The sequence below is a fragment of the Syngnathus floridae genome, chromosome 15 (genome assembly GCF_059516105.1).
Source record: "Syngnathus floridae isolate MCC-2025c chromosome 15, RoL_Sflo_1.0, whole genome shotgun sequence".
Classification (NCBI taxonomy): domain Eukaryota; kingdom Metazoa; phylum Chordata; class Actinopteri; order Syngnathiformes; family Syngnathidae; genus Syngnathus; species Syngnathus floridae.
Genome location: NC_142427.1, coordinates 12,727,060 through 12,749,562, shown reverse-complemented (window position 1 = coordinate 12,749,562; position 22,503 = coordinate 12,727,060). Strand labels below are relative to the sequence as shown.

At 51.0% G+C, this 22,503-nt stretch overlaps 1 protein-coding gene across 2 annotated transcripts; it reads left to right on the top strand.

Moving 5' to 3' along the window:
* Window positions 1-54: 54 nt before the first annotated feature.
* Window positions 55-22,375, top strand: galnt10 (UDP-N-acetyl-alpha-D-galactosamine:polypeptide N-acetylgalactosaminyltransferase 10 (GalNAc-T10)). 2 transcript variants are annotated; one of them, XM_088398518.1, is made up of 12 exons: window positions 55-379; window positions 10,530-10,632; window positions 10,710-10,848; window positions 11,742-11,908; window positions 16,952-17,137; window positions 17,218-17,401; window positions 17,990-18,107; window positions 18,736-18,843; window positions 18,944-19,165; window positions 19,239-19,355; window positions 20,352-20,501; window positions 20,569-22,375. In XM_088398518.1, exons 1-12 carry the CDS (start codon window positions 215-217, stop codon window positions 20,725-20,727), a joined length of 1,818 nt encoding a protein of 605 aa, XP_088254644.1. In that variant the 5' UTR covers window positions 55-214; the 3' UTR covers window positions 20,728-22,375. The 2 variants fall into 2 exon arrangements, with proteins under 2 accessions (XP_088254644.1, XP_088254645.1); XM_088398519.1 differs by lacking the exon at window positions 55-379 and adding an exon at window positions 7,543-7,620.
* Window positions 22,376-22,503: the final 128 nt, after the last annotated feature.

Genomic DNA, 22,503 nt, shown 5'->3' with positions numbered 1-22,503 from the left:
GGGGTGGGTGGCTTTCCCCGCCCTCTAGCGGCAGACAGTCGGCGCCCATTCGGCGTCGCAGCTCCGGGCTGACGGACTCCTTCCGTCTCACTGTCAGTCAGATAGGAAGTCCCTCCGGTCGGATCCACCGAAACGAGCGTGCACTCCCGGGGGAGGCTCTCCTTGGTTCCCCAGCGCCGCTTCCTCCTACGCTTCCTTTTCCCCTCCCGAAGAGATGAGGCGGAGGGAGAAAAGGCTGCTGCAGTTCGCCGGGCTTCTCATCGCGGCTTTCCTCTTCCTCCCCAACGTCGGCCTGTGGTCCTTGTACCGGGATCGGGTGTTCGACAACCCGCCAGACGCGGCAGTGGCACCGGCAGCGGCGGACGGACCGCAGCTTCAGGTGAGGCAGGCGGACGTGTTGTCGTAACGCGCGCGGATCTATGGCCAGTGTTAGTTTGATAGGTAGGGAGGGAGCCAGCCAGGTAGCCATTTGCGAAGGTCTCGGGTGGACTTCCACTGTTTGTTTTGCACGTTGGTAGCTATTTTCGCTTGCTTGCATTTGCACCCGCTGTGAGCGAGCGAGCGACCTTGGCCTTTGTCTAATAGTCGTGTCAGCGCGGTGGCCCATGCGACCAGGATGTGTCCCGGATCCACGTCGCCCGCCGCCCCGGAGCGAGTAAACGTGAGACTTGAGGAAGTTGCCGCCGCCGCCGCCGCCGCCGACGGTGGTGCGTTCAGAGCTTGAGAGTTAATCGCAGTATTGGCTCCGAGCGGTGCTAGCTTTGCCACGACCCCAGCATGTCATGATCCCCCAGGCAAGGACACCAAAAAGAAACATATCCACGACAGTGAGCAAGTGAAGTTATTGACAAGAGTGTAAGGAGTTGATTGAAACTTTATTCAAACTCTGGCCTGCTTTATACAATGGTGGTGTTTTGCTTTCTAGTAGCATCGCAATCAAATGAATTCTACATTGAATTGGACCTGCTACTTCCTGTTACTAAGTTACGCCGTCGCAGCGTCCCTCTCTGACCACAACCTTGACATTCCTGCGCATTGTGGGCTTGTTGTTGTCATGGCGACCCCACTGGGGTCAAATCTGGCCTTCCGATCGACAGTGGCGGGATTCGACCCCCAAGCTCTGAAGGAAAAGTCCAAAATTTGGAGCGAATGCCTCGAGTGTACCTGGCGAGTGTTTTATTTCATTTTCATGAATGATCTGTTCATTTCCAGGATGCACTCCACATGAAACAATTGTTTGTTAGGCTTCAATGTTCCTTGTGCTCTCAAAATGAACCCTGGCACCCCGACAATGGCGCTTCCTCTTATTCAAACGGGCCCAAATGGGCTGAATAGAGGCTTTCATGGAATGCGCATGTGTGTGTGTGTGTGTGTGTGTGTGTGTGTGTGTGTGTGTGTGTGTGTGTGTCGGTCGCATGGTGGCCTGACCAGAAGGATGTTTCGAAGCCAGTTGTTCATAAGAAAATGTGGATCAACTGTAATTCCAAGCGTGACGCATTTGAGCAGCAGCTCATTTGCGGCGTTTGCGAAACGGCGTTCTCGTTCGGCGCGCCTGCCGAGTTGACTTGTCTGGATTTGATATCTCGCCTGACAAGCCACGTAATGAATGGGATTAACGGCGCGGAGAGCCCGTTACGTATTAGCAAACAGCGCGATAACGGCTGTCGAGCTTCCGAGTCATTTAATAAGTCAGCCATTGGGAGGATACGCAAACACGGAAGCGCCGCCGACTGACTGCTCGCGAAACGCAGAGAGACCGGAAGAGGCGCGGCCGACCTTCTCGGTCGGGCGCTATTTTGGGTCGGGCGGTTGCCGCGTGCCAATCGGGTCGTCGTCGTCGTCGTCTTCCCCGAGGAAGATAGAAAAGGGAAGTTGGCAAAGATTGTCGGCCGGCGGGCAAAGGCTTCATTTACTGTCACCGCCGCGGGGAGCTTGCGAGCTTCCGCCGCACTCGGACATCCCATCCGTACCTTCTATGCGCTTCGGCGGGTTTGGCAATTTCCACACGCGGCAAATGTCCTCCCTCACAAAACACAATGGACCCGAGCGTGAAAGATGACGTCTTGAAAACGAGCGCCGACAAATCCCGAGTGAATTTTCTCGACACGGCCTCGCTCGGCAATTAAAGGACTCGCGGCGGCTCGTCGTTTTTAATCCTGTGAGGTGAGGAGCAATTAGAGAAAAGTCTCGGAGAAGGATTTAAACCATTAAGCGCGGATTACGATAGCGGATGTGAAAGTTGGTTTTTGGCCGAGCAGAGTTGAAGGCGTGAAAGCAGAGAGGACAGATTATCAAAAGAGAAAAATGGCAAAACCATTTGCGCAAGAACAACAATTGACCTGTGAGCCATTTTGGGATTTGCTCCAAAACAAAAAAGGCAAATTGCGCGGCTTGAGTTTGGAAACTCCTTGAGAGTTGTTTGTGTTTTTTGGGTGGTAGCAATTCCAAGCCACACTGTTACCTTTTGATACTCGTGTTTGCTTTGTGTGCACAATGTCTGCAGCGCGCCTCTTTGAGATAAAGAAAGCTAATTAAGTTCCCGCTGGTAATCAAAAAAACACGTACGTACAGACTATAAATACTCTGCGGCTTGTGTTAGCAGATTTCCGGGTCTCTTTGTGAACAACACAAACGGAAATAAAGCAACGTCATCTCTCTGTGACCTTTTCGGTTCGGTGGAGGTGGGTTGTTTTTTGGGGTTTGCCGGTCTCGCAAGCTGACGGCATCGGCCGGCGCAAATTCAGATGCCAAATTAATTGAAGTGGCGCAACGAATCAAATGCACTAGCGGCGCTTTCAAGTTTCATTTGCACTTGTACGCGGCTGCGCGGATGTCAACGTTCAAATTGTGCCGAGAGTGGAAGAAGTTCAGTTCTTCATGGAACCTATTAGCTAGCATAATTGCCCAAGTAGCATACTAGTTAGCACAGGCAAACAAAGATGCACTTGACTCAAACTGGACTGAATTTAGAGGGCGGTTCAATTTTTGGCTGTTTCGGAAATTCTTCCATTTTGAGTGAAAAGTCGGCAATTATTTCCCGGAAAAAAAGAAGAAGCGGATTGATTGTACTGCGAAGCAGACCTGGCGTACATCGTCTGCGGTAAAGTAAGTTACGTCAGCTAATAATGTGATGCGAGGCTAGCACCGCTAGCTAAGAGCCGTTTGGCGCACTACAAGTTGAAGCAACCGGATTTGTACTTCATCACGTGCGAGCGAGCGCTGGCTATCGGGCATCGCCGTGCATAGATTGCATCTGGAAAGTGTTAAGCCCCGAGAAAGCGGCGAGACGGAGAGCATGAAAGTCATTTGCCAAGGCAAGCGGCGCTCCCGGCCCTTCTGATAAAACACCTCAGGAGGGAAAGGCAAGCGCGAGCAGGTAAACGAGGTGTTTGTTCACAGGCTGACCTTGTTGGAGAGAGCGCGCTTGCCTTCCCCCAGGTCCTGGCGCGCGCAAGGCGGCGGGCGGGCGGGCTGCCGGCACGCTGGCTGGCGGCACGCCGGCTGGCGGCACGCTGGCTGGCGGCGAGCGAGCGCAAAAGCTGCTCAGTATGCCAATCAGGCCGGCCGGGCGAGGCAGGGAGGGACAGGTGCAGCAAAGCAAGAAGTCAGCCTTTTGATGACTGCCGAAGATTTGTTCACCTTTTCGATGATTCAACTCATCCCCCAACGCTAGTTGGTGTTTGAAAGGCGCCTTTTTAGTCCTTGGCATGAGCCTTTTTTGCTGACTTTTGGGGGGTGTTGTTCCATTTGTATTCATGTCCAGCAGCTGCCGTTGGATTGAAAGCGCTCGATTAATAAAACGGAGTTGAGTCCTTGACAGCCCACGACCGACACAAAGGCGACTCATCTATTTGACAGCACGCGACGAAAAAAGTCCCTCGGAGCGCGGATACCGACGAGCCCTCTGGGTGCATTTGCCAGACGGGCGCAAGTTTCTTTGCGAGCCGGCCGCAGTCCTGAACGTTGGACTCGTTCTTATCTGACCCTGGCTATTTTGCCCATCAAAGCATCTTTGGACGATTGACCAAAGCTTCCCTGGGCGACTGACTCCACGGAAAGCAAAAGCTTTGCAATTCATCACCATTTTCGATGGCTTTTCATTTGGCAGTGGTCGGGTGGCTAATGTCTTGAGACAAAACGCCAATTTACTCATGACTTATTTGGCAGCAGTCAAGGCGATAGATAAGGCAGGTGCGGCTGTTTAACTAGCCGAAGGTCACTTGCGTACAACAAAGGGCCTTCTCGGAAAGCCGCGACTTTGATCGGTTAGTCTGATTGAAAGTTTGATCTGATTTTTAACCTCACGCTCATTGACACGTTCAGTTTACAAAGAAACTATAGAAAGCCTAAACCACGGGTGTCAAACTCAGGGCCCGGCCGGGGGCATCATTTTCGGCGGCCCGCCAAGACCAATTGTGGGTCGACTTGACGCGTCTTATTGCAAATGGCCCGCCGAAGAAAAGAATGCAGCCCGTGACAAAAAATGAGTTTGACACCCCTGCCCCCTAAACATGGTAGACGTCGATGGTATCGTATTTTTGGGAGGGAGCTGTTACTTTTGGCTCACTACTGCTTTCCGAGGAAGAGTCCAAAGCGTGCTCTGCTTTTTGTGGTCAAGGCCGTTGTGAAGGTTGACCTAGCAGAAATGTCTTGCCGGATCCGCTAAAGCGTGGCCCTTTCTGGCCGAGCCGCTCGCGAGATGAACTTAACCGGGCTTGATCGGTACGCGTCGACGCGCATGCATCTTCTCCTTTTGTGTTGTGCCGCCGCCGCCGCCGCCGCCGCACTTTCACAGGCCTTCATTGGAATTCATGTCAAAGTATATGCAGCAAAACGCAGGCTGTGTGGGCGAAGGTGAATGACACCCAGCCCGAAAGAATGAATGCTAGCACAGCTGCAGAAATGGAGACAACAATGTTGCCAGGCTTCAATATCGTCTCAGCACAAGCCAGAAATGTGAAATGAAATGAAATGAAGTGAAAAGGGTTAGGGTTAGGGTTACCCTAAGTAACCCTAACCCTAACTCAATCACGTCGACACAATTGTCGCGTGCCGAGAGCCATCCATCCATCCATCCATCCATCCATCCATCCGTCTGTAAAATCCAGTCAATCTTTCATTCGACACCTGTCTCTGAAAATGTTTCTGTAAACGAGGGGAGGGACGCACCTCACCTCACCTCACCTCAGCTCAGCTCAGCTCAGCTCAGCTCCACGAGAAATGTCGAGCGGCTACACTTTTATCCGTCGGGTGGCACTTTCAAGAGTGTAGAAGCGTCCCGTCGTTGATGGCTCCTTATCTAGATCTCCAGCCTGATGAGTCGGTCCGGTTTGCTGTTGCCTGGTTCTTCACGGCTCTCGCCGATTGGTCACGTCGCCCCTAGCGGCAGCTAACGTGTACATTTACAACAAGCCAGGAGCGAGCCAGGGAACAGACTTGGTAGGCATTGTCCAGACCTTTTGTTTTTCTCTCATCCAATCCCGTGGCCCCATTGTTAACAAGCATCAAATGTCGCTGTTAAGCCGCATCCCGCATTGATTTTGTTTGACTCGCAATCCCCGGCCGGGAATCCGTGTCCTGGCTTGGGAAGCTCCACCAAACGATGCTAGCAGGATTAGGACCACGGAGGCATTTACGGATCATTACGTAAGCCGCCACATCTGTCCTCTTGCTCCCGCTTGGCCGGCCGGCGGTGAAGAGATAATGTCCTGCTTACACACAAGAAAGTCTCGGGACACCGAGAGGATGATTGCTGGCTTTACCAGAGTCGAGCAGGTGACTCACCAAAGTAAGTCTCCACTGTGGATTGTTGGTGGTCAAAGCGGAAAGGGATTTGCTGGCTTTTAACAAATCCAAGCACGAGATGGTGGTGTTGCTTAAGTGGGATTCTGTCAACCCCCGTTTACAGGTACATTGCAGACCTGACTGTGACAGGAAAGGACATTTTTGGATACTTTGATACCTGAAGGTATGAGAACCTCCCTCCACCAAAAATGTCCCCATTTGTCCCCGCGTAGGAATGCCTTTGTTTTTGCTCTTCATAGCTGCTAACGGAAACACCGACTCCCGGTTATTTGGCACGACGGACATGCTACGCTACAAAGGAGATAAAAGTGTCCAAAGTAGCTCTTTTTTTTTCTTTTTTGCTAGCACGAGTACAATTCTCCGCAGGCTGAAAGTAGGGAGGCGGCCATCTGTCATGGCCTTTGTCCAGTATCCATCTGCGGATAATGACTTGTGACGGGAGATGGGGGGGGCGCTTCCAGGGAGGTCCCAACGCCTCAATCTCTGCTTGGCCAACCTCGACGCGTACGGCAAAGAGACCGTGGAAGTGGGTCCCTGGGGGGACGCTTTTGGATTCCATCCACAGACAAAACTCCTGGCTGGCTTTTCTCCAACTCTGTCAAAAGCGAAGAAAGCACTCAACGCCAGTGGATGTTTTCACAACTCTTCCTTCCCTATGTTTTATTGATGCCGTTTCTCTTCCCTTTGGCCTTCACCTCAGATGGTATGCGGTTGTTTGTTTTTGTTTTCTTTCCGCTCCGACCTGTCCCAGACATTGGTCTTTTTGTAGCGCTGGGAAGTATTTTAACCTGGAATTGGCACCAAAGTATCACCAGCGTGGAATTGAATTGTGGGGACGGAGCAGGTGCACTTGACCGAGCGAGCGAGCGCAGTGAAAGATGGATTTCCTCCCCCTTGCGCATTTCTCAACCCATTCCAAGTTGAAATTGTTCAGCTTTCTGGAGCGAGTACCGTTCCGGCAATATCCTTGGGACTAAATCCCCGATTGACTTTCCGTGACTCCGATGCGGCAATTTCTGAGACAAAGCAAAACGGACATGTGCAATTTAGTAGCTGCCTCTGACGGACGTTTTTCAACTCCAACAGAGATGGAATGAAGAAGAAGAAGAAGAAAAAAATCCATTTGTCAAACGGCTCTTGAAAGTTAGCCATGGAAAAATATCAAGGTCTTAAATGAGTGTCGTCGATCTGTCCTCCTCGCTTGGAGCCAGAAGTCAAGCTTTTGGAGGTGTAATTTTAGACCGAGCAGGTTGCCGCTTTTTTCTTTCTGTGTAATGAGCCAGGACAGGAAGAGCAAATGGACACGTCTGCGGAGCATTTGAAAGGCGGAGGACGAGGAACAGGCCGAGCGAGCTGGAACGTGGAAGGCATTGGGCGGTTAATTACGTCTCTGCGGGTTTAGGCGGAACCGGAGCTTTCCCTCTTCTCACCTTGAGCGTCTGTCTGCGTTTTTGGCAGGAGGTCAAGGAAAGCCAAAGGTGACCACCTCGCGCCAGCCGCCAGTGGAACTTTTCCACTCCTTGCTAATTTTTCCCGAATATTGCGCATTTTCCTGTCTCGCCGCCGTCTCGCCGCCTCAAGTGCCATTGTTTCATTTGAGTAATTTACGAGGCTGTAGACCCGGGGCAAACATTTCTCATAATGAATGTACTCGAGCGACGGGCCGCCGGCAATAAAATGAGTTTTTAGTGCGCAAAGAAACAAATGTGTTGTATTTCTTCCCTTGCCGGTGCATTAGGTGATCATTCATGGATGACAGCGGTATTAGCAGCGCATCCAACCTTGAAATATGAAGGACCACTCTGGAACCTTTCTGTGAGTCTAATCATGTCTGCTTAAAAAAAACATAACAGAATTTGAAATGAGCTTGTATAATATATATACCGTATAATCGTAGATAGATTTATGCACGCGCTAATACGTTAGCCAGCCTGGAGCTAGTCGTGATGAAAAAGTGTGCATCTTTGGCACGTATCGCTGTATAATGTCCCGCGACATCTGCTGACGGTCTGAACCTCCGGCGGTGGCGCCAATCTCGTCCTGCGCCGCTGAATTGCAAACGTAATCTGCTGTAATCCGCAGCGGCGTGGAAATGAGGTTGGGCGGCCATGGTTTCCGAGAGGCTCGTCCTGATCTAAAAATCCTTCGGCTGAGGTCAGAAAAAGGAAAGCGGGCGAGCGTCGGCCGGATGACTGCAGGTTCAGTTGGTATGGGGCCGATTGAGACAAAGTGCTGCCTGTCCTGTCCCCTTGCCATTCAAGTTGAATCTCCATTTTTCAGTCCAGATTGCATGACCAAACCAGTTATTGATTGGCATTAAATCGCATTCCCTCCACTCACGGCAGCGCCGTAAAGTCCATTTGAGGTATGAGCGACCGAGCGGACCGCGACGTGCCAAAGCGGAGCCGCAAATTCCAAGCTTTTTGTCAGCTATCTCCAAACACCTGGCTGAGCGTGCCTCCCTCCCTCCCTCCCTCCCTCCCTCCCTCCCTCCCTCCCTCCCTCCCTCCCTCCCTCCCTCCCTCCCTCGCCCGCCCGCCCGCCATCCCCGCCTCATTAAATTTAATGCCGCCTTTTAGCGAGCCATTTAACCGATGACAAAAGGCCACGTGTCAATCAGTGTTTGCGCAGGCATTGGGAACTGCGGCGGCTGCATCCAAATGGGATGAAAAGCACCACGAAAATAGATGTGGATCAACCTTGGAAATGTGTGCTTTGCGCATAGTTGAAGAATATTGAAAGAAATTGCAGGAAGGCTGGAATGGATTTGAGGCAATGGAGAAAGATGGCACGAGAGAGTCTTCCAAATAGTTGCCATGGCATCTGGTCCTTTGCTTTGGTGATTGATGGAGTTGGTCGTTCACCGGTTAAGCCACCTGCTTAGTTAAGGGTTTCTTTCAAAGTGTAGCCATTTTGAAAAGGGACAACCTCCTCGTACTGTCATCTGTTCTTCCGGATGATTCCAACTCTTTCCCGCTTTGGCCTTCACTTACTGTCCGTCCGGATTATGTCCCGCCGCCCACGTTCCTCGGGCCAACGCAATTTTCCCCCCTCGTCTTTTCTCAAGGTTCTTACGGAACAAGTTACGAAAGCCCCCAGAGAAACGCGGCGTATGTTGAAATTTTAATCGGGAGCATAAAATGGGGCCAGCGCAAAAAATCCCATCTACGTTTTTGAATTCTTCCGTATAGATTGTCACAGATGGAGTGTCTTTGCCTGTATCGTCGTCGGTTGCGTGTGACTCGCCCGCGGATGGAATGGCTTTGCCTGTCTCGTCGTTGGTTGCGTGGGACTCGCCCAGTGCGTCCACCTCTGAAGAATGGAGGCGAAACCAAAGTGAAATGAACTGAATCATTTCTTGATTCTTTTTTGGGCGCGCCGGTAAGAGGATGCCAAATAATGGCTCACACCCTCTCCCCTCGCGCTAGCGACATTAACAGATAATTCCTGCTTCTGTGTGAGCGCGGGTGTGTGCGTGTGTGCGTGTGTGTGTGAGTGTGTGTGTGTCATGGTGACCCAGACAGAGCTGTCACTGCGTGAAAGAGGGCGCGGGGAAAAAAAGGTCGGCATTGAAAGACATTTTGGGGCTGTTTGTTAGTCTGCCAAAAAGGATTTCAATTGCAGAAATGACAATATTTTGAGTTTTCCAACATGGTAGAAGAACATCTGACGTACACCTCTGAGGTTTTGGGTTTCGAATCTCGACTATGGCCCGGATAGGTTTTCTCCCAAAAATGTTTTTAAATGTAATTGGTGACTCCTACTAACTAACTAACTCAATCAATCAACCCCAATCAATCCATCCTACATCTCAGATATGCAGACGTTCAATGGAAATGGGCCGCTTGAACCTGCAATGTAAAATCCAACCTTAAGTGAAAAGGGCTCCTGAAATGCTGCATGTCAGCCACCGCCACCTATTCCAGCATACACAAACCAATATTACAGCGCGTGTGGCGCTCGTTTGTTATTCTGTGTCACGTTGTCACAAAGCGCTAGCTGGCTTGATAATTCATGCTAATTCATGCCTGCCGGTTGCGCCATTTGGATTTAAAGCGCGGGGCTAATTGGCATTTCCTGTCACTAATTATTCCCGCGCCGATGCCGTGATCCGGCACGCCAGCGTGCAAAACCACGTCTGCACGTGCGCGTCGTTTAGCACGTCTGGGTGCCGCCGCCCTTTTGCATGTCAAGTGGCCGAGGTGCTCGGCACACATAAGATCCCCGCCCCGCTTCGCTGCCGCCGCCGCCGCCGCCGCCGCATTGGTATTCACCTCGCGAGCTTTGCCGAGCGTGAAATAGAAGAGTACACTTTTCTGCGGGTAAACTCTCAGTGGAGCAGTGAGCAGGCTGCAACTGCTGCTCCTTTGAAAAAAAAAAAAAAAGCCCAATACTGTCAGGCAAGAGAAGCCTGTTGTATAACTGAAAGTTTTCTCTGCCCTAGCTATAAAGAAAAAAAAATCTCATTCTCTCAGCCTCGTCTGTATTTACAGTACAATAAGAAGGCTCGGCTCGGCTCGGGCCGTGAATGTAGCTCCGTTTCCCTCGAGACTGAATCGATAGTCGTGTGGTTTTTTTCTCTTCAACTGAGCAAGCGATGAATCTAATCGACCATTGTTTGATGCAAATGGCTTGCAATCCAAGATGATCAACGACAGGTTCCTTCAAGTGGTGTTCCCTTTTGTTCCAAATCCTACTCGATGTTGTTATTGCTGCTTTTCCAGGGTGTTAACAAAGTGCAGAAGGACAATCGGGTGCGCCGACCCGCTCTCCAGAGGAAAGACTGGCACGACTACCAAGCCATCAAAAGGGATGCCTCCAGATCCGGTGGGTGGCTTTGCTCCCGTAATGTCCCATTGTAAACATTGACAGCCGATGGCCGTCTTATCGTTGGATTGATTCAGGGAACGGCGAGCAGGGGAAGCCCTTCCCCCTGACGGAGGCTGACCGGGTGGACCAGGCCTACAGGGAGAACGGCTTCAACATTTACGTCAGTGACAGGATCTCCCTCAATCGCTCCATCCCCGACATTCGTCATCCCAAGTGAGTTGCGGCCGAGTCTCTAGGTATGTGGCTAACGAGCGTTCTAGATTCAGGAGCCCATCCAACTAAAACCAGCTCGCCTCCTATATTGCTCGAGTTTTGAACGATCCATTGAGCTTCCTTGCCTACATAGTACGTGGCAACGAAATACTCGGCTATCCAAGCTACGTAAGGGGGGGTTGTCACAGAGGAACGACAGGACTGCAGGCTTGTCAGTGGCAGCCAAGACTGCGGGCGGCGGCAGGTTATGGCAAAGGTGGGCACTGCAGAGGTTGGAGGGTCTCCAGAGCACCATTGAAAACCAGCAGTCACTTGAGAAAGGTGTGCGTGTGCGCTTGTGTGAGCATCCAGATCAAACACTAGCGCCTTGCCTTCCATTCAGATCAATAATCTCCAGTGGCCGGATCTGAGAAATTGAAATCCATTTGAGCAGCCGTAATCTCCTTCTCCCGCTCTCTACTGTGTGTTTTGAGTGTGACGGCGGAGTGAAAGGTGTCTAATGGGAAGGCGTCACAGACCTCCCACAGGCATCCATCCATCCATCCCTTCCTTCCTTCCTTCCTCCCTCGCTGGGAGACATTGATGTAGAAGTAGACAAATGAGAGCCCAGCCCCACCCCCCCCCAAGATAATTCCCGTCTGGGCTGACTCGCGCCATTAGATGTGCTTATTATGACGCCATTAAGCTTCTCGGGCGGGCCATGTCACTTTAAAATATGTATTGCTGGCCAGCGGCGTCAAATGATTTCTTTGTTTTTTCTTCGGTCCAACATGACCTTACTAGGAGTGAGTTGCGAGGAATGAAAATGGCCGTTGACGCGCCGCTCTGCAACGACCTTTCCGTGACGGTGCTGTTTCTCATATTGCAAATGTATGTTGACGTTTGCACCTTAGCTGTAAACGGAAGCTGTACGGCGAGAAGCTGCCCAGCACCAGCGTCATCATCCCCTTCCACAACGAGGGCTGGTCGTCGCTGCTCCGGACGGTCCACAGCGTCCTCAACCGCTCGCCTCCGGAGCTCATCGCCGAGGTCATCCTGGTGGACGACTTTAGCGACAAAGGTAAGGCCAAGAAGAAAAGCAAGGGGAAACAAAATGGAGACAAATGTTTCTGCCCACGTCAACGCGGAATCATATCTCGCCGTGGATATGAATATTTTCAATCGTTATCCTCTCGCCCCCCCCCCCCTCCCTGCCTCGCCTACACTCGCCCGTGACTCAGTCGAACGCACGCGAAACGGCGGAATTCTCCTCCCGTCACCTCAAAGCGTTTCCGACAAACTCACTCAGCTCCGTCGCTGCTCATTTTTTCCGAGTAAACGACCGACTGACGAGGAATCTCACATCTGCTCGTTATCAGCCAGCACCTCGGGATATAAAAATGCGCGTGGCCGGCCGGCCGGGCGGGCGTGTGGCGTGGCCTACAGCAGATCCTCTCACCGGAGCCGGGCCAGTTGAATCCCATTTCTCCGACTCCGCAGCTTTGGCGGCTCTCCTAATCGGAGGAGGAGCGTGAATTGACCTCGGGGAGCTTGAAAAGCGCGCGACCCGCTAATCCGCCTTTCGGGCTCCATGACGAGCTCCGGCCCGGAGATGACGAGGTGGGTTCGCTCTTCATTAGCCGCTAATTGAATTTCCTCGGCCCGTGGAGGGAGCCTGTTGGAGCTTCGCTCTCCCTGCCGGAGGTGGCACGTTGGCCTCCCCTGGCATCCTTTCAAGGTGAGCCGAGCTAATGGGCTCGTCTCTGGGCGGATTCCTCTGCTCGCCATCTGTCCTGCGCCCGCCCGGCATGGCTGAGTTGATGAATTCTGACCCCGGTGGCAGTTAGACAGCCAAACTGTGAAAACAACCACATGGAGCGTCAAAGCGCTCTCTCGCTCGCTCGCCCGCCCGCTCGCTCGCTCGCTCGCTCGCCCGCCCGCCTGCTGTCGGCTTGGGCTCGTATTTGAAGCAGATAACCACGCGGCTTTATGAGAACGACGTGGCACTTGTGCGGGGGATTGCGTCTTAACCGGGATAGACGACATTTTGTAGGCATACAGGCGGACATTTTATGAGAATAAAAACTTTTTCCTGTTTCCAAAAAAAGCTAAAAAGATACTCTATTATTTTTTTTTCTATTTTTTCTTTTTTTCCTCCCCCCCTCACGTATGATTGGTGTGTATTCTGGAAACGAGAGCTGCTCTTCATCAGCACCTGTTAATTGTTTGAGGAAAGATGAGAAGGCAGAGAAGCTGCGTTTGGCAGCGGTTGACTTCACGAATAGTTAGCGTAGTAGCTCGGGTTCAAATTCTCCGGCTTGGACGTTGATGAGCTTGGCTTTATCGCCATTCTTTTCATTTCAGTCATGGCTGACATTAGCGCCACTAATTGTGGATGTGCCTGCCTGACTGACTGACTGACTGACTGGTAGGCAGTCATCGGGCCAATTCCAAATGCACGTTTTAACGACGGGGGGCTGGGAAAAACTCGGGGAGGCAAAAGGTCCGAGCGGGCGTGCTTTTATTAGCTTTTAATGGCGTTCTCTGCGGAGCCAAAAAGGCGCTTTTGTCACACGTGCCCGACGGATCAATCCAGGAAATAAGGCTCAAAATTGAAAGATTAAAATTCACGTTGGTCTTTCGGGAGGGAATTTCCATTGAGGTGTTTTTTTTTTTTCTCTTCTTTTTTTCCGGTCTAAATGAATCCATTGGCAAATCCTCCTTGGTATATCTTTGCACGGAAGGGCGGGCGTGATTTAGCAACAACAGCAGCAGCAGCAGCAGCAGCAGCGGCGTCAGCAGTGTGGTGTAAACAGTGACTAACAGTGACTCTTGCTCTGCCGCTATCAAGCCACTTGACTTGATTCTCTCTTTTTACTTCACACTTGCGCTTCACTTTGGGCTTTCGAATGACCCTGTCGATTTCATTTAGCCCGTCGACGGTGTTTTGCATTACATGGTAGCATTCAGCTAGCAGACTTTGACTTTTTTTTTTGGAAAAATTGGTCAAATATTTTAAAAAGGCCAATGTCAATAAAAATTGCTCGCACTTTTTAAAAACTGAGGACATTTTAGGAATGTCACAAAGGCCATGCAAAATTGGTCTTGGCAAGCCATAGAAAATGACGCGGCGGGCCACATCTGGGGCCGGGCCTTGACTTTGAGTTCAACTCAAGATTTTAATTGTGGTTCTTTGTCTTACCTGGGCATAGTTGAAGATTGATGACGCTCATAGCTTTATCCACGGGCGACACCCTGAAATTGTCCTCTCCTTTCATCGGAATGCCGCTTTCATCATGTTACGGCGGGCGTGACAGCAGAGCGCACATGTGCAAAGCTGCGTGGAGTCCATGTAAAGCGTGGGGGGAAAGTAGCAGTCAAAGATTGAGGGGGGGATCTTCCAGTTCCCTCCAGACTGGCTTATGTCATCACAGACTCTCCCTTGGTCTTTTTTTCTTTTTAAAGCAGCTTCAAAATGCTCCCCGCTTGGCAACCCTATGAAAAAAGAACCCTGCAGTACAGTATGTGCGGCATATTTTGGAGGAATAAATTAGCAGCTGGGCTCTTTGGTGATGCATGCGCCTTTGCGGGAACGAATCCAGCAGTTTGACAAGGAACCGCTGCAGCTTGTAACGGATTCCGTTGCAAACGGAGGCTAATTGAATGGCCCGCTGAAAGGAATGGTCCTCCTCTGTTGTTAGGCCGATCAAAAGACTATTTGGCCATCAACGTCCATTACGCATTAGCGCCAGATGCAGCTGATTGAAGGCGTCAAGCGTGGTGGTGCCGGCCGGACAGATGAACTGTGATGGACAGAAGGTTGGCTCCGAAGAATAAGGCAGCGTTTCGGGTCATGCATGCTTCCTCCCGTCTCGCTTGTCAGGGTTATGCCAGAATCAGCCCGCCTGATCTTTAACCCAAATGGATCTCCTAATGGCTTGCTTCTAATGGCCTGACCTTCTATAGCATAATATTGAGGGCATAACTTAGACATTTGGGGCTTATGTTGGGCAAAGAATCCCAAATAGGACCCTTCGGATTAAGTGGCAAAGGCTTGTTTGTTCCTGCTGCCATTCTTTTTCAAAAAGTCACCGGCCTCACTGCGGTCATGCGCGAGCAACGACATCATCAACTCATCTGATTGGTCGATGCTATGTCTGATTTTATGGGCCCCTGTAAAAATGTGTTACATTAAAGCGAATCGTATTGCTTTGGGGAAATGATGGAAGCGATTAAAAAGCCACTAAGGAGAAACGAGAAGATGGGTCTAGTCACCGGAAGGCTCGGAAGACGTCGCTGGAGGTTTTGTTGGTTTTGGCTGGTGCCGCTGTCCGTCGGGATCAGCGACGCCTTCCCGAGAGACCGGCGCTGCCGAGTGACATCAAGCCAGATGAGCAAACGCAAAGAAGCGAGCAAACGCAAAGAAGCAAGCAAGCCAGGCCAGGCCAGGCGAGACGAGACGCCGTCGAGTCAGTGCCCAGATAAAACCAGCCTGCGTGTCATCCGAGCAGCAGTGCCCAGATAAAACCAGCCTGCGTGTCATCCGAGCAGCGGGAGTTTCTCCTTTAATGGTTTGCAAGGACCGTTGCTTGTCCTCCACCCTGTCCTCTGATATTCAGAATCCAATTAGTAGATGTGTTGCGAGGGTGGTGGGGGGTGGGGGGCTTTAGTGACAGCGGGCCATTTGTAAGAACTGCTATCAAGCAGGAACACCGACTGGGCTAATATTTTATTAATGAGGGCTCGGAATGTGCAAATAACCCCAAAAATTGAAAGGAGATTTTCAGACATGTTTGGAAACAAAAACATGCACTCGTTTTGCTCTCAAGTTTTAAACAGCACTTCGAATCTGATGCTTGTGCGTTTGTTTGTGTGTAGGGGAGGGAGGCCGTGCTACGTCCTGTCAGGGATAGTAGATGGAGGCAGGTAGTAAACAAGAAAGCACAGGGCCTGGCAGACCATCTGACGTGATGGATAGCAAATAGGACAGGACAGGAGTCGTATCGAAATGTGCGACGAGTCGCTAGGAAGGAACGAGACAGGGCTATGAGCATTGTTAGCCGGACGGACCCTGTTAGCAACAGACACTAACTAGCCTTAGCGGACAGGACACGGGTGGTGAGCTATTCCGTGCTAGGTCAGAAAAGGATGGGAAAAAGACCAACGGCAGGCATCCTCCACCGTTCCGTGACTCGCTTTGGCCCGCGCTTTTACGAGACGAGGCTTGTTTGGGGGCGCTTGTACATGGCCCCTTTATTAAATTAGCACTAAAAAAGACAGAGCGAGCGGGCAGTTTGTTTGTTTCGCCTCGTCAAAATGACGGCGTGGAATGAATCACGACCTCCAGACGTGAAGATTTATTTGCAGCAAGCCAGGGAGGGAGGAGGGGGAATTGATTTGCGTGAAGGCGACACAGAGGAGGAAAGCCTGGCACTTAGAGGCCATTTTGTGCTTGATTGATGCTTGTCGAACGCCGCGACAAAAATGGGAACCTGCGTCTACAAGTGAATTGTGGAAGACTGTGAATTGTGGAAGACTTTGCACCTTTTTCTGTTTTTTTTTATTTGATTTATTTTTATTTGTGACACCTCAAATAAAAAAAGCGTCGGCTTCCACCAACGCCCCTGGCGTCCGTTAGCCACGTAGCAAATATGTTGCAGATCAAGCAGTCTCTTGCTGAATACTGAGCATTGCAAGCCTTGCTCTTGTGCCAGCAATGTTTATGCATGCATCTTTTTTTTTGTCTTCCACTTGGATGCTTTTCAGTCTCCCTATAGTCCAACGACAGCAGTAAAAAGGCAAAAAATCAGCAGATTGCAGAAAAGTTTGTCAAAAGAAGTTTGTGAGTGAGTTATGATAAGAAAGGCCAAAAGGGAATAGTTTACGTTTGGAGCAGGTGGCGCTGCCAGATGTCTTATTTAATGATGATAGTTAACTTTTTTTCTTTATTATCTTTTGTCACAGTGTAGTAAGGCGCTGTTAAAGATTGAAGTCACCCAAATGCTGCTTTCAATAGTGAAACTATTTTTTTATTTTTTTTATTTTTTGACAGTCGTCATGTTAAGTCTGGTGATCATTTTGTTGAATCGGCATTGCTGTCATGATTTCCCCAAATTTCTCACAGTGCACCTGAAGGGGCCGCTGGATGAGTACATGGTCCGCCTGCCCAAAGTACGCATCCTGAGGAGCGAGAAAAGGGAAGGTCTGATCCGGACCCGTTTGCTGGGCGCCGCCGCTGCCAAAGGCGAGGTCATCACCTTCCTGGATTCTCATTGCGAGGCTAACGTCAACTGGTTGCCTCCGCTCCTCGGTGAGGGAAGAAGAAAAAAAAAAAAAAAAACAACAAAAAAAGTCGCACGTCCTTAAAAATATATACACCTTGCTTCTCAGATCGGATCGCCCAGGACCGGAAGACCATCGTGTGCCCGATGATCGACGTGATCGACCACGACAACTTTGGCTACGAGATGCAAGCGGGCGACGCCATGCGCGGCGCCTTTGACTGGGAAATGTACTACAAGCGCATCCCCATCCCCGCCCGCTTGCAGAAGGACGACCCCAGCGAGCCCTTTGAGTGAGTCGCGCTTCCTGAAACGTTCGGGCGAGAACTCGCCAAAGTGCGTGTGAACAGTGATGGCAAAATGAAGCGTCAAATGTGCTTCGTGAACCACTTGTAGTTTTTGACTCCTCTAGGTGGTTTCAATGACACCGCCCGCCCGCCCGCCATGGTGTGGCCATGGTGTCGTGCCTTGACACTGGTACGGGAAACCAAAAGGTTGCACAACAGTTGGAATCAATCCTCATTTCTTGGAATTAGTTGTCTCATCTCGCCTGGCGAGATGACCTTCATCGGTGCAAATCCAATCGGAGTCGCAAAGATGTTCATTTTCATTGTGATTGACATTGACGCATGAAGGGGGGGGGGGATCCATCAAGCCCCTACCTCAATGTCAAAGGAGCAGAAATAGAAAGCATCGGTCGTTTCGAATTAAATCTCGGAATATTCACGGGCCATTAAGTCAAATCTCGTTCCCCCTTCAAGTGTGATGACACTTGATACCGGCCTGTCGATACGCTGATGGCTTGGTCCCAATAACAGGCGGCAGCTAGCGCAAGACGCTAACGGATGTGCTCAATTTTGTTTTTTTTGGGGGGGATTTAGGTCTCCGGTAATGGCAGGAGGCCTGTTCGCCATTGATCGCAAGTGGTTCTGGGAGCTGGGGGGCTACGACACGGGTCTGGAGATCTGGGGAGGAGAGCAGTACGAGATCTCCTTCAAGGTAAACAGCAGCACGCCTCAAATTCTCCAAAAGCAAACGATGGATCGAAGATAGCGCGGCCCGTCCAGGCGGCCAACGTGGCTCATGCGCAATCATGTCAAACGTCTTAAAGCAGGTTTTCCCGCCAGTGTTCTCCTTTCAGCTCTTGTTAGAATGGAAGCCAAGCGACTTGACATCAATCACGCTCACGGCGCCTTATTATTAGATTGAGCGTTTGTTTGCCGTTTCAACGTGAATTATTCCGTTTAACTCGGTCAGCATGCTAAGAAGCCCTGCCGTCGCTCTTCCAGTCAGTCGAGCGAGCCGGCTGCGTAATCGAATTGCACTTTGAACGAGTGCCTCGCTTTTGTCGTCTCACTTAATCATCCCCCCCGCCATCCACCCCTTGGGGGGGAGGCTGATGCGACGGGACGGAGGACGCGGCGCAAGAGCAAACGTTTGCCGCTTTTGTTCGGATTATGAATCGAAGCGTCAAATGGACTCGGTTTGTCGGGCGGGACAGCGGAAAAATGAGCGATGGGCTAGTTGCAAAGTCCATCGGAAAGCAATAGGTGCAGATTTCCACGCTCGTAGCAAATGACAAAGAGTGAGCCGCCAGCGGCTGACGGCCAGTCGTTACCACGCTCAGGTCTGGATGTGCGGCGGTCGCATGGAGGACATCCCGTGCTCCAGGGTGGGACACATCTACAGGAAGTACGTCCCCTACAAGGTGCCCGGAGGGGTCAGCCTGGCCAGGGTGAGTCTGGCTCATTTTGTATCGCTGATGTACTCGCTGGTCTGGAGCTCTAGCCAACAGTCGAATCGGCAGGCTCACGGCAGCGTCGCTCTTCTCGCAGAACCTGAAGCGCGTGGCCGAGGTGTGGATGGACGAGTACGCCGAGTACATCTATCGGCGGCAGCCCGAGTACCGCCACCTGTCCGCCGGCGACATGACGGCGCAGAAGGAGCTGAGGAGACGCCTGGGCTGCAAGAACTTCAAGTGGTTCATGAGCGAGGTGGCCTGGGATCTGCCCGAGCACTACCCGCCCGTGGAGCCCCCCGCCGCCGCCTGGGGCGAGGTAAACCAAGTTTGTTGCTGTTGAGGCCCTTCTCGGACATTTGGTACCACGGCCTCCCTCCCTATCTTGGCAGATACGAAACCAGGCTAGCGGCATGTGTATGGAGACCAAGCACTTTGTGTCGGGAAGCCCCATCCGCCTGGAAAACTGCGGAAAGCTCCGGGAGGAGTTCAGCTGGAGCCACGGGCAGGTGAGTGAGTGAGTGAGCGAGCGAGCGAGCGAAAAGCCAAAGTTAACCCAAACAAAATGGCAGCACAAATGGGAAAAATGCTAAAGCCAATGTTGTACTTCAAGTCAATTGTTGTGTAACTGCTAAGAGAAGCTTTTGGACCAAAATGTCAACACATTTTTCACTCTGAAAATGGTGACAAAAACTTGTCGCTCCAAATTCCCTTGCTCCAAAACAAACGAGTAGAAAGTGAGCAAAAAAACAAGTGATTCATTGTTTGAGGGAAAAAAAAGAATGATAATCCCAACTGGCTCAGTAAAAGTTGAACAAAGACTTAAGCCATGAAACAGGCGAGTTGCGTGACGCTCAAATTAGCCGCCATCGCAAGTTGAATGACTTGGACAAGTCGCATATTACTTTGAGATAGACACACTTGAATTGTTGATACGCTTTCCCATTGTTGATGCACTAAATTTGTCCCTCAGGAAATTGCGTTTCGACATCCAAACGCACCCGCACGCTTTGAGGGTGATTAAGTTGACACGCTCCCGCAGGAGCGTGTTTGTTTGCAGATGTGTCATTCCAGTTCAGAGAAGGAGCCTAATAGATTGCGCGTCTGCTTTTGTTTCCGCCGCCGCCGCCGCCGCCGCCCAAAACGGACGGCAGCTGAGCTGACGCTCAAATTGCTTTCAAGCGCCGACTCTTTGTTGTTTAATCGATGTCACGGCGCCACGTCTCTGTTCGGCCAGAAGTGAGTGACGCAAATCGCAGGGAGGACTTTGTTGGCTTTTGTCCAAAAACTGCTCCATGGAGGAGGCAAAAGTCAATCCGTGGAAAGTGTTCGGGCCACAACGTGAAATGAGGCGGACGAAAAGAACGTCTCAAGGGCCGATGATGAACAACTCACCGATATTTGAGTGTAGCGTGATTCCAAAAATATATAGTCTCTATCTATATATCTGTACATTCAGAGGTGGTGACCCCAGCACAATTGAGCGCATCCCTCACTCCTGGCAGGTGTTCACGTTTGGTTGGCGCGAGGACATCCGAGTGGGCGACCCCATGCACACCAAGAAGGTGTGCTTTGACGCCGTCTCCCACAGCAGCCCCGTCACGCTGTACGACTGTCACGGCATGAAAGGAAACCAGCTGTGGCGCTACCGCAAGGTACGTAGGAAGAGGCCCCGCCCCGCCCCGCCCTCACCCATTGGCTCATAGGAGTGTCGCCCGGCAGGATAAGAGCTTGTACCACCCGGTGAGCAACAGCTGCGTGGACAGCGACGCGGCCGAGCACCGTCTCTACATGAACACGTGTAACCCGTCCTCGCCCAGCCAACGTTGGCTCTTTGAGAAGACCAACGGCACCGTGCTGGAGCGCTTCAACCGTGCCTAGCTGGTACCGTCCGCTGCTGCCGTCCTGGGGTGGGCCCCGACTTTGGTTGATGCATTCCTACTCCTGCCAACCCCCACGCCTTATTTTTCCTGCCTTTTTCTTCACCGCCGAGTTCCTTATCTCGTCCTGACGAGGAGTGGGCGGCTTCGCTGAGCAGAAGCGTCGGTGAATGCACCCCACCTTCATCCTTCACCCCCCTTGCCGTGGCTTTCCTATTTTTATTTTTTCATTTCTTGACGCTCTCATGTCCCTCGTCACAGGCGGATGAGCGTGGGGTCGCCCCCGCCCCGCCCCGTCCCGCCCCGCTTGTCGTGTGATTGGCAGGTGGGATGGGGCGACACGGGCGGGAGCGGGAGGAAGGGCGACTTTAATGCACTTGTGATACACTTGAATGAAATCTTAGTGCCTTGCTGAACATTTTAGATGTGTACGCACGCATGTGTGTGCGACAGCGAAAATGATTTGACCGAGGAACAGCAAAAGCACCGTCTCCCACACTGAACCGAGTGTTGTGCATCAGTATGTTCCTTTTCCAATCGTGAGGTAAAGCTCTGCTCATTTTTTGGTCCAGAGTCAATCTGGCGAAAAGTGGAATTCTTCTTCTGCCCCCCCCCCCCGACCCTAACCCTAACACCACCACCACCACCACCACCCCCCCCGTCTTCCCTCTGTGGTTTTTGTGGAGATCACGACAAACAAGTTTGGGAAGCTTAGTATGTGGCCCTGTTGAATCAGTTCCACATGCCAGCCACTTTTGCATTTTGCACATTGCTCCACGGGTTCCGGCGTGCGTTCGCTGCCAGACGATTTCCAAGCGGCGCTCGCTCTTGGCAGCTGTTTGAGAGCACTTATCTTTCAAGACCCACAAAATATTAGCAGCAAACAACAGAAGATGCTTTCCTTTTAACCTGAAAGGAAAAAAAAAAGACCCCGACATATTCTGTCCTTTAGTCAGTGGAGCATGGTATTTCACTAAAAATACTGGCTTCTGACCATACAGGGGAGAAAACGCACAAACATTAGTTTAACGTTCAGTTTTGGGGATGGGTCCTTGAGACTTTCTCGAGTCCCGGTATACTAAACATTCCTACTTCATTTTGTGTCCGTTGATAAAACTTGCATTTGTAATGTTTTCCCAACCCTCCAAGGGGCGCTACCGAGTGAGTTTCGGGCTCGTCTGAAATGCAGTTTCACCCAAAGAAACAAGTGTGGCAAAAGTGGTGAATTGACGCCACGCATAAAAGGCTTTTTTTTTTCTTTTCTCCAAGTAACTAATTTTGCCTGTTTTTATTTTCCCCCAAAACGTTTTGCCCAACAATCTTGGTAAAGTTCATATGCAAATTTGCGGTCATCTCAATCATTTAGTTCTCCTCCCTGGTTAATGTGCGAGCGAAACAATTCAGCAAAGAAACAAATGTTTTGCGTGCGTTTGTCATGTGACCAATGTGTGTGTCGCCAACTGTACACTTTGTACGGTGGTTAATACAACATCTTGATCATTTTCTACTGGTGTTGCAAAAAAGTGGTTTAAAAAAGTTTATTTAGATATTTAACAAAGTGTACAATGAAACTGGAGTTGTATGATATTTTTGCTGAAATTGTAAAAACAAAAGGAACAAAATAAAAAGTTTCTATATTTGAACAAAAACCATTTGATCGATTGGACTTCTTCGACCTACTCAACGTTAGCGTTGTTAGCTGACGGCTTCCGACATGTACGTCAGTGTAAACAGGGGTGTCCAAGTCCAGTCCTCGAGGGCCGCATTCCTCCATGTT

Bases quoted from the DNA above. Each gene is read 5' to 3' on its own strand.
- galnt10 (XM_088398518.1), top strand. From the start codon at position 215: ATGAGGCGGAGGGAGAAAAGGCTGCTGCAGTTCGCCGGGCTTCTCATC. The intron at 19,166-19,238 runs GTAAACCAAGTT...CTATCTTGGCAG, and splicing joins CCGCCGCCGCCTGGGGCGAG to ATACGAAACCAGGCTAGCGG. The intron at 20,502-20,568 runs GTACGTAGGAAG...GTCGCCCGGCAG, and splicing joins AGCTGTGGCGCTACCGCAAG to GATAAGAGCTTGTACCACCC.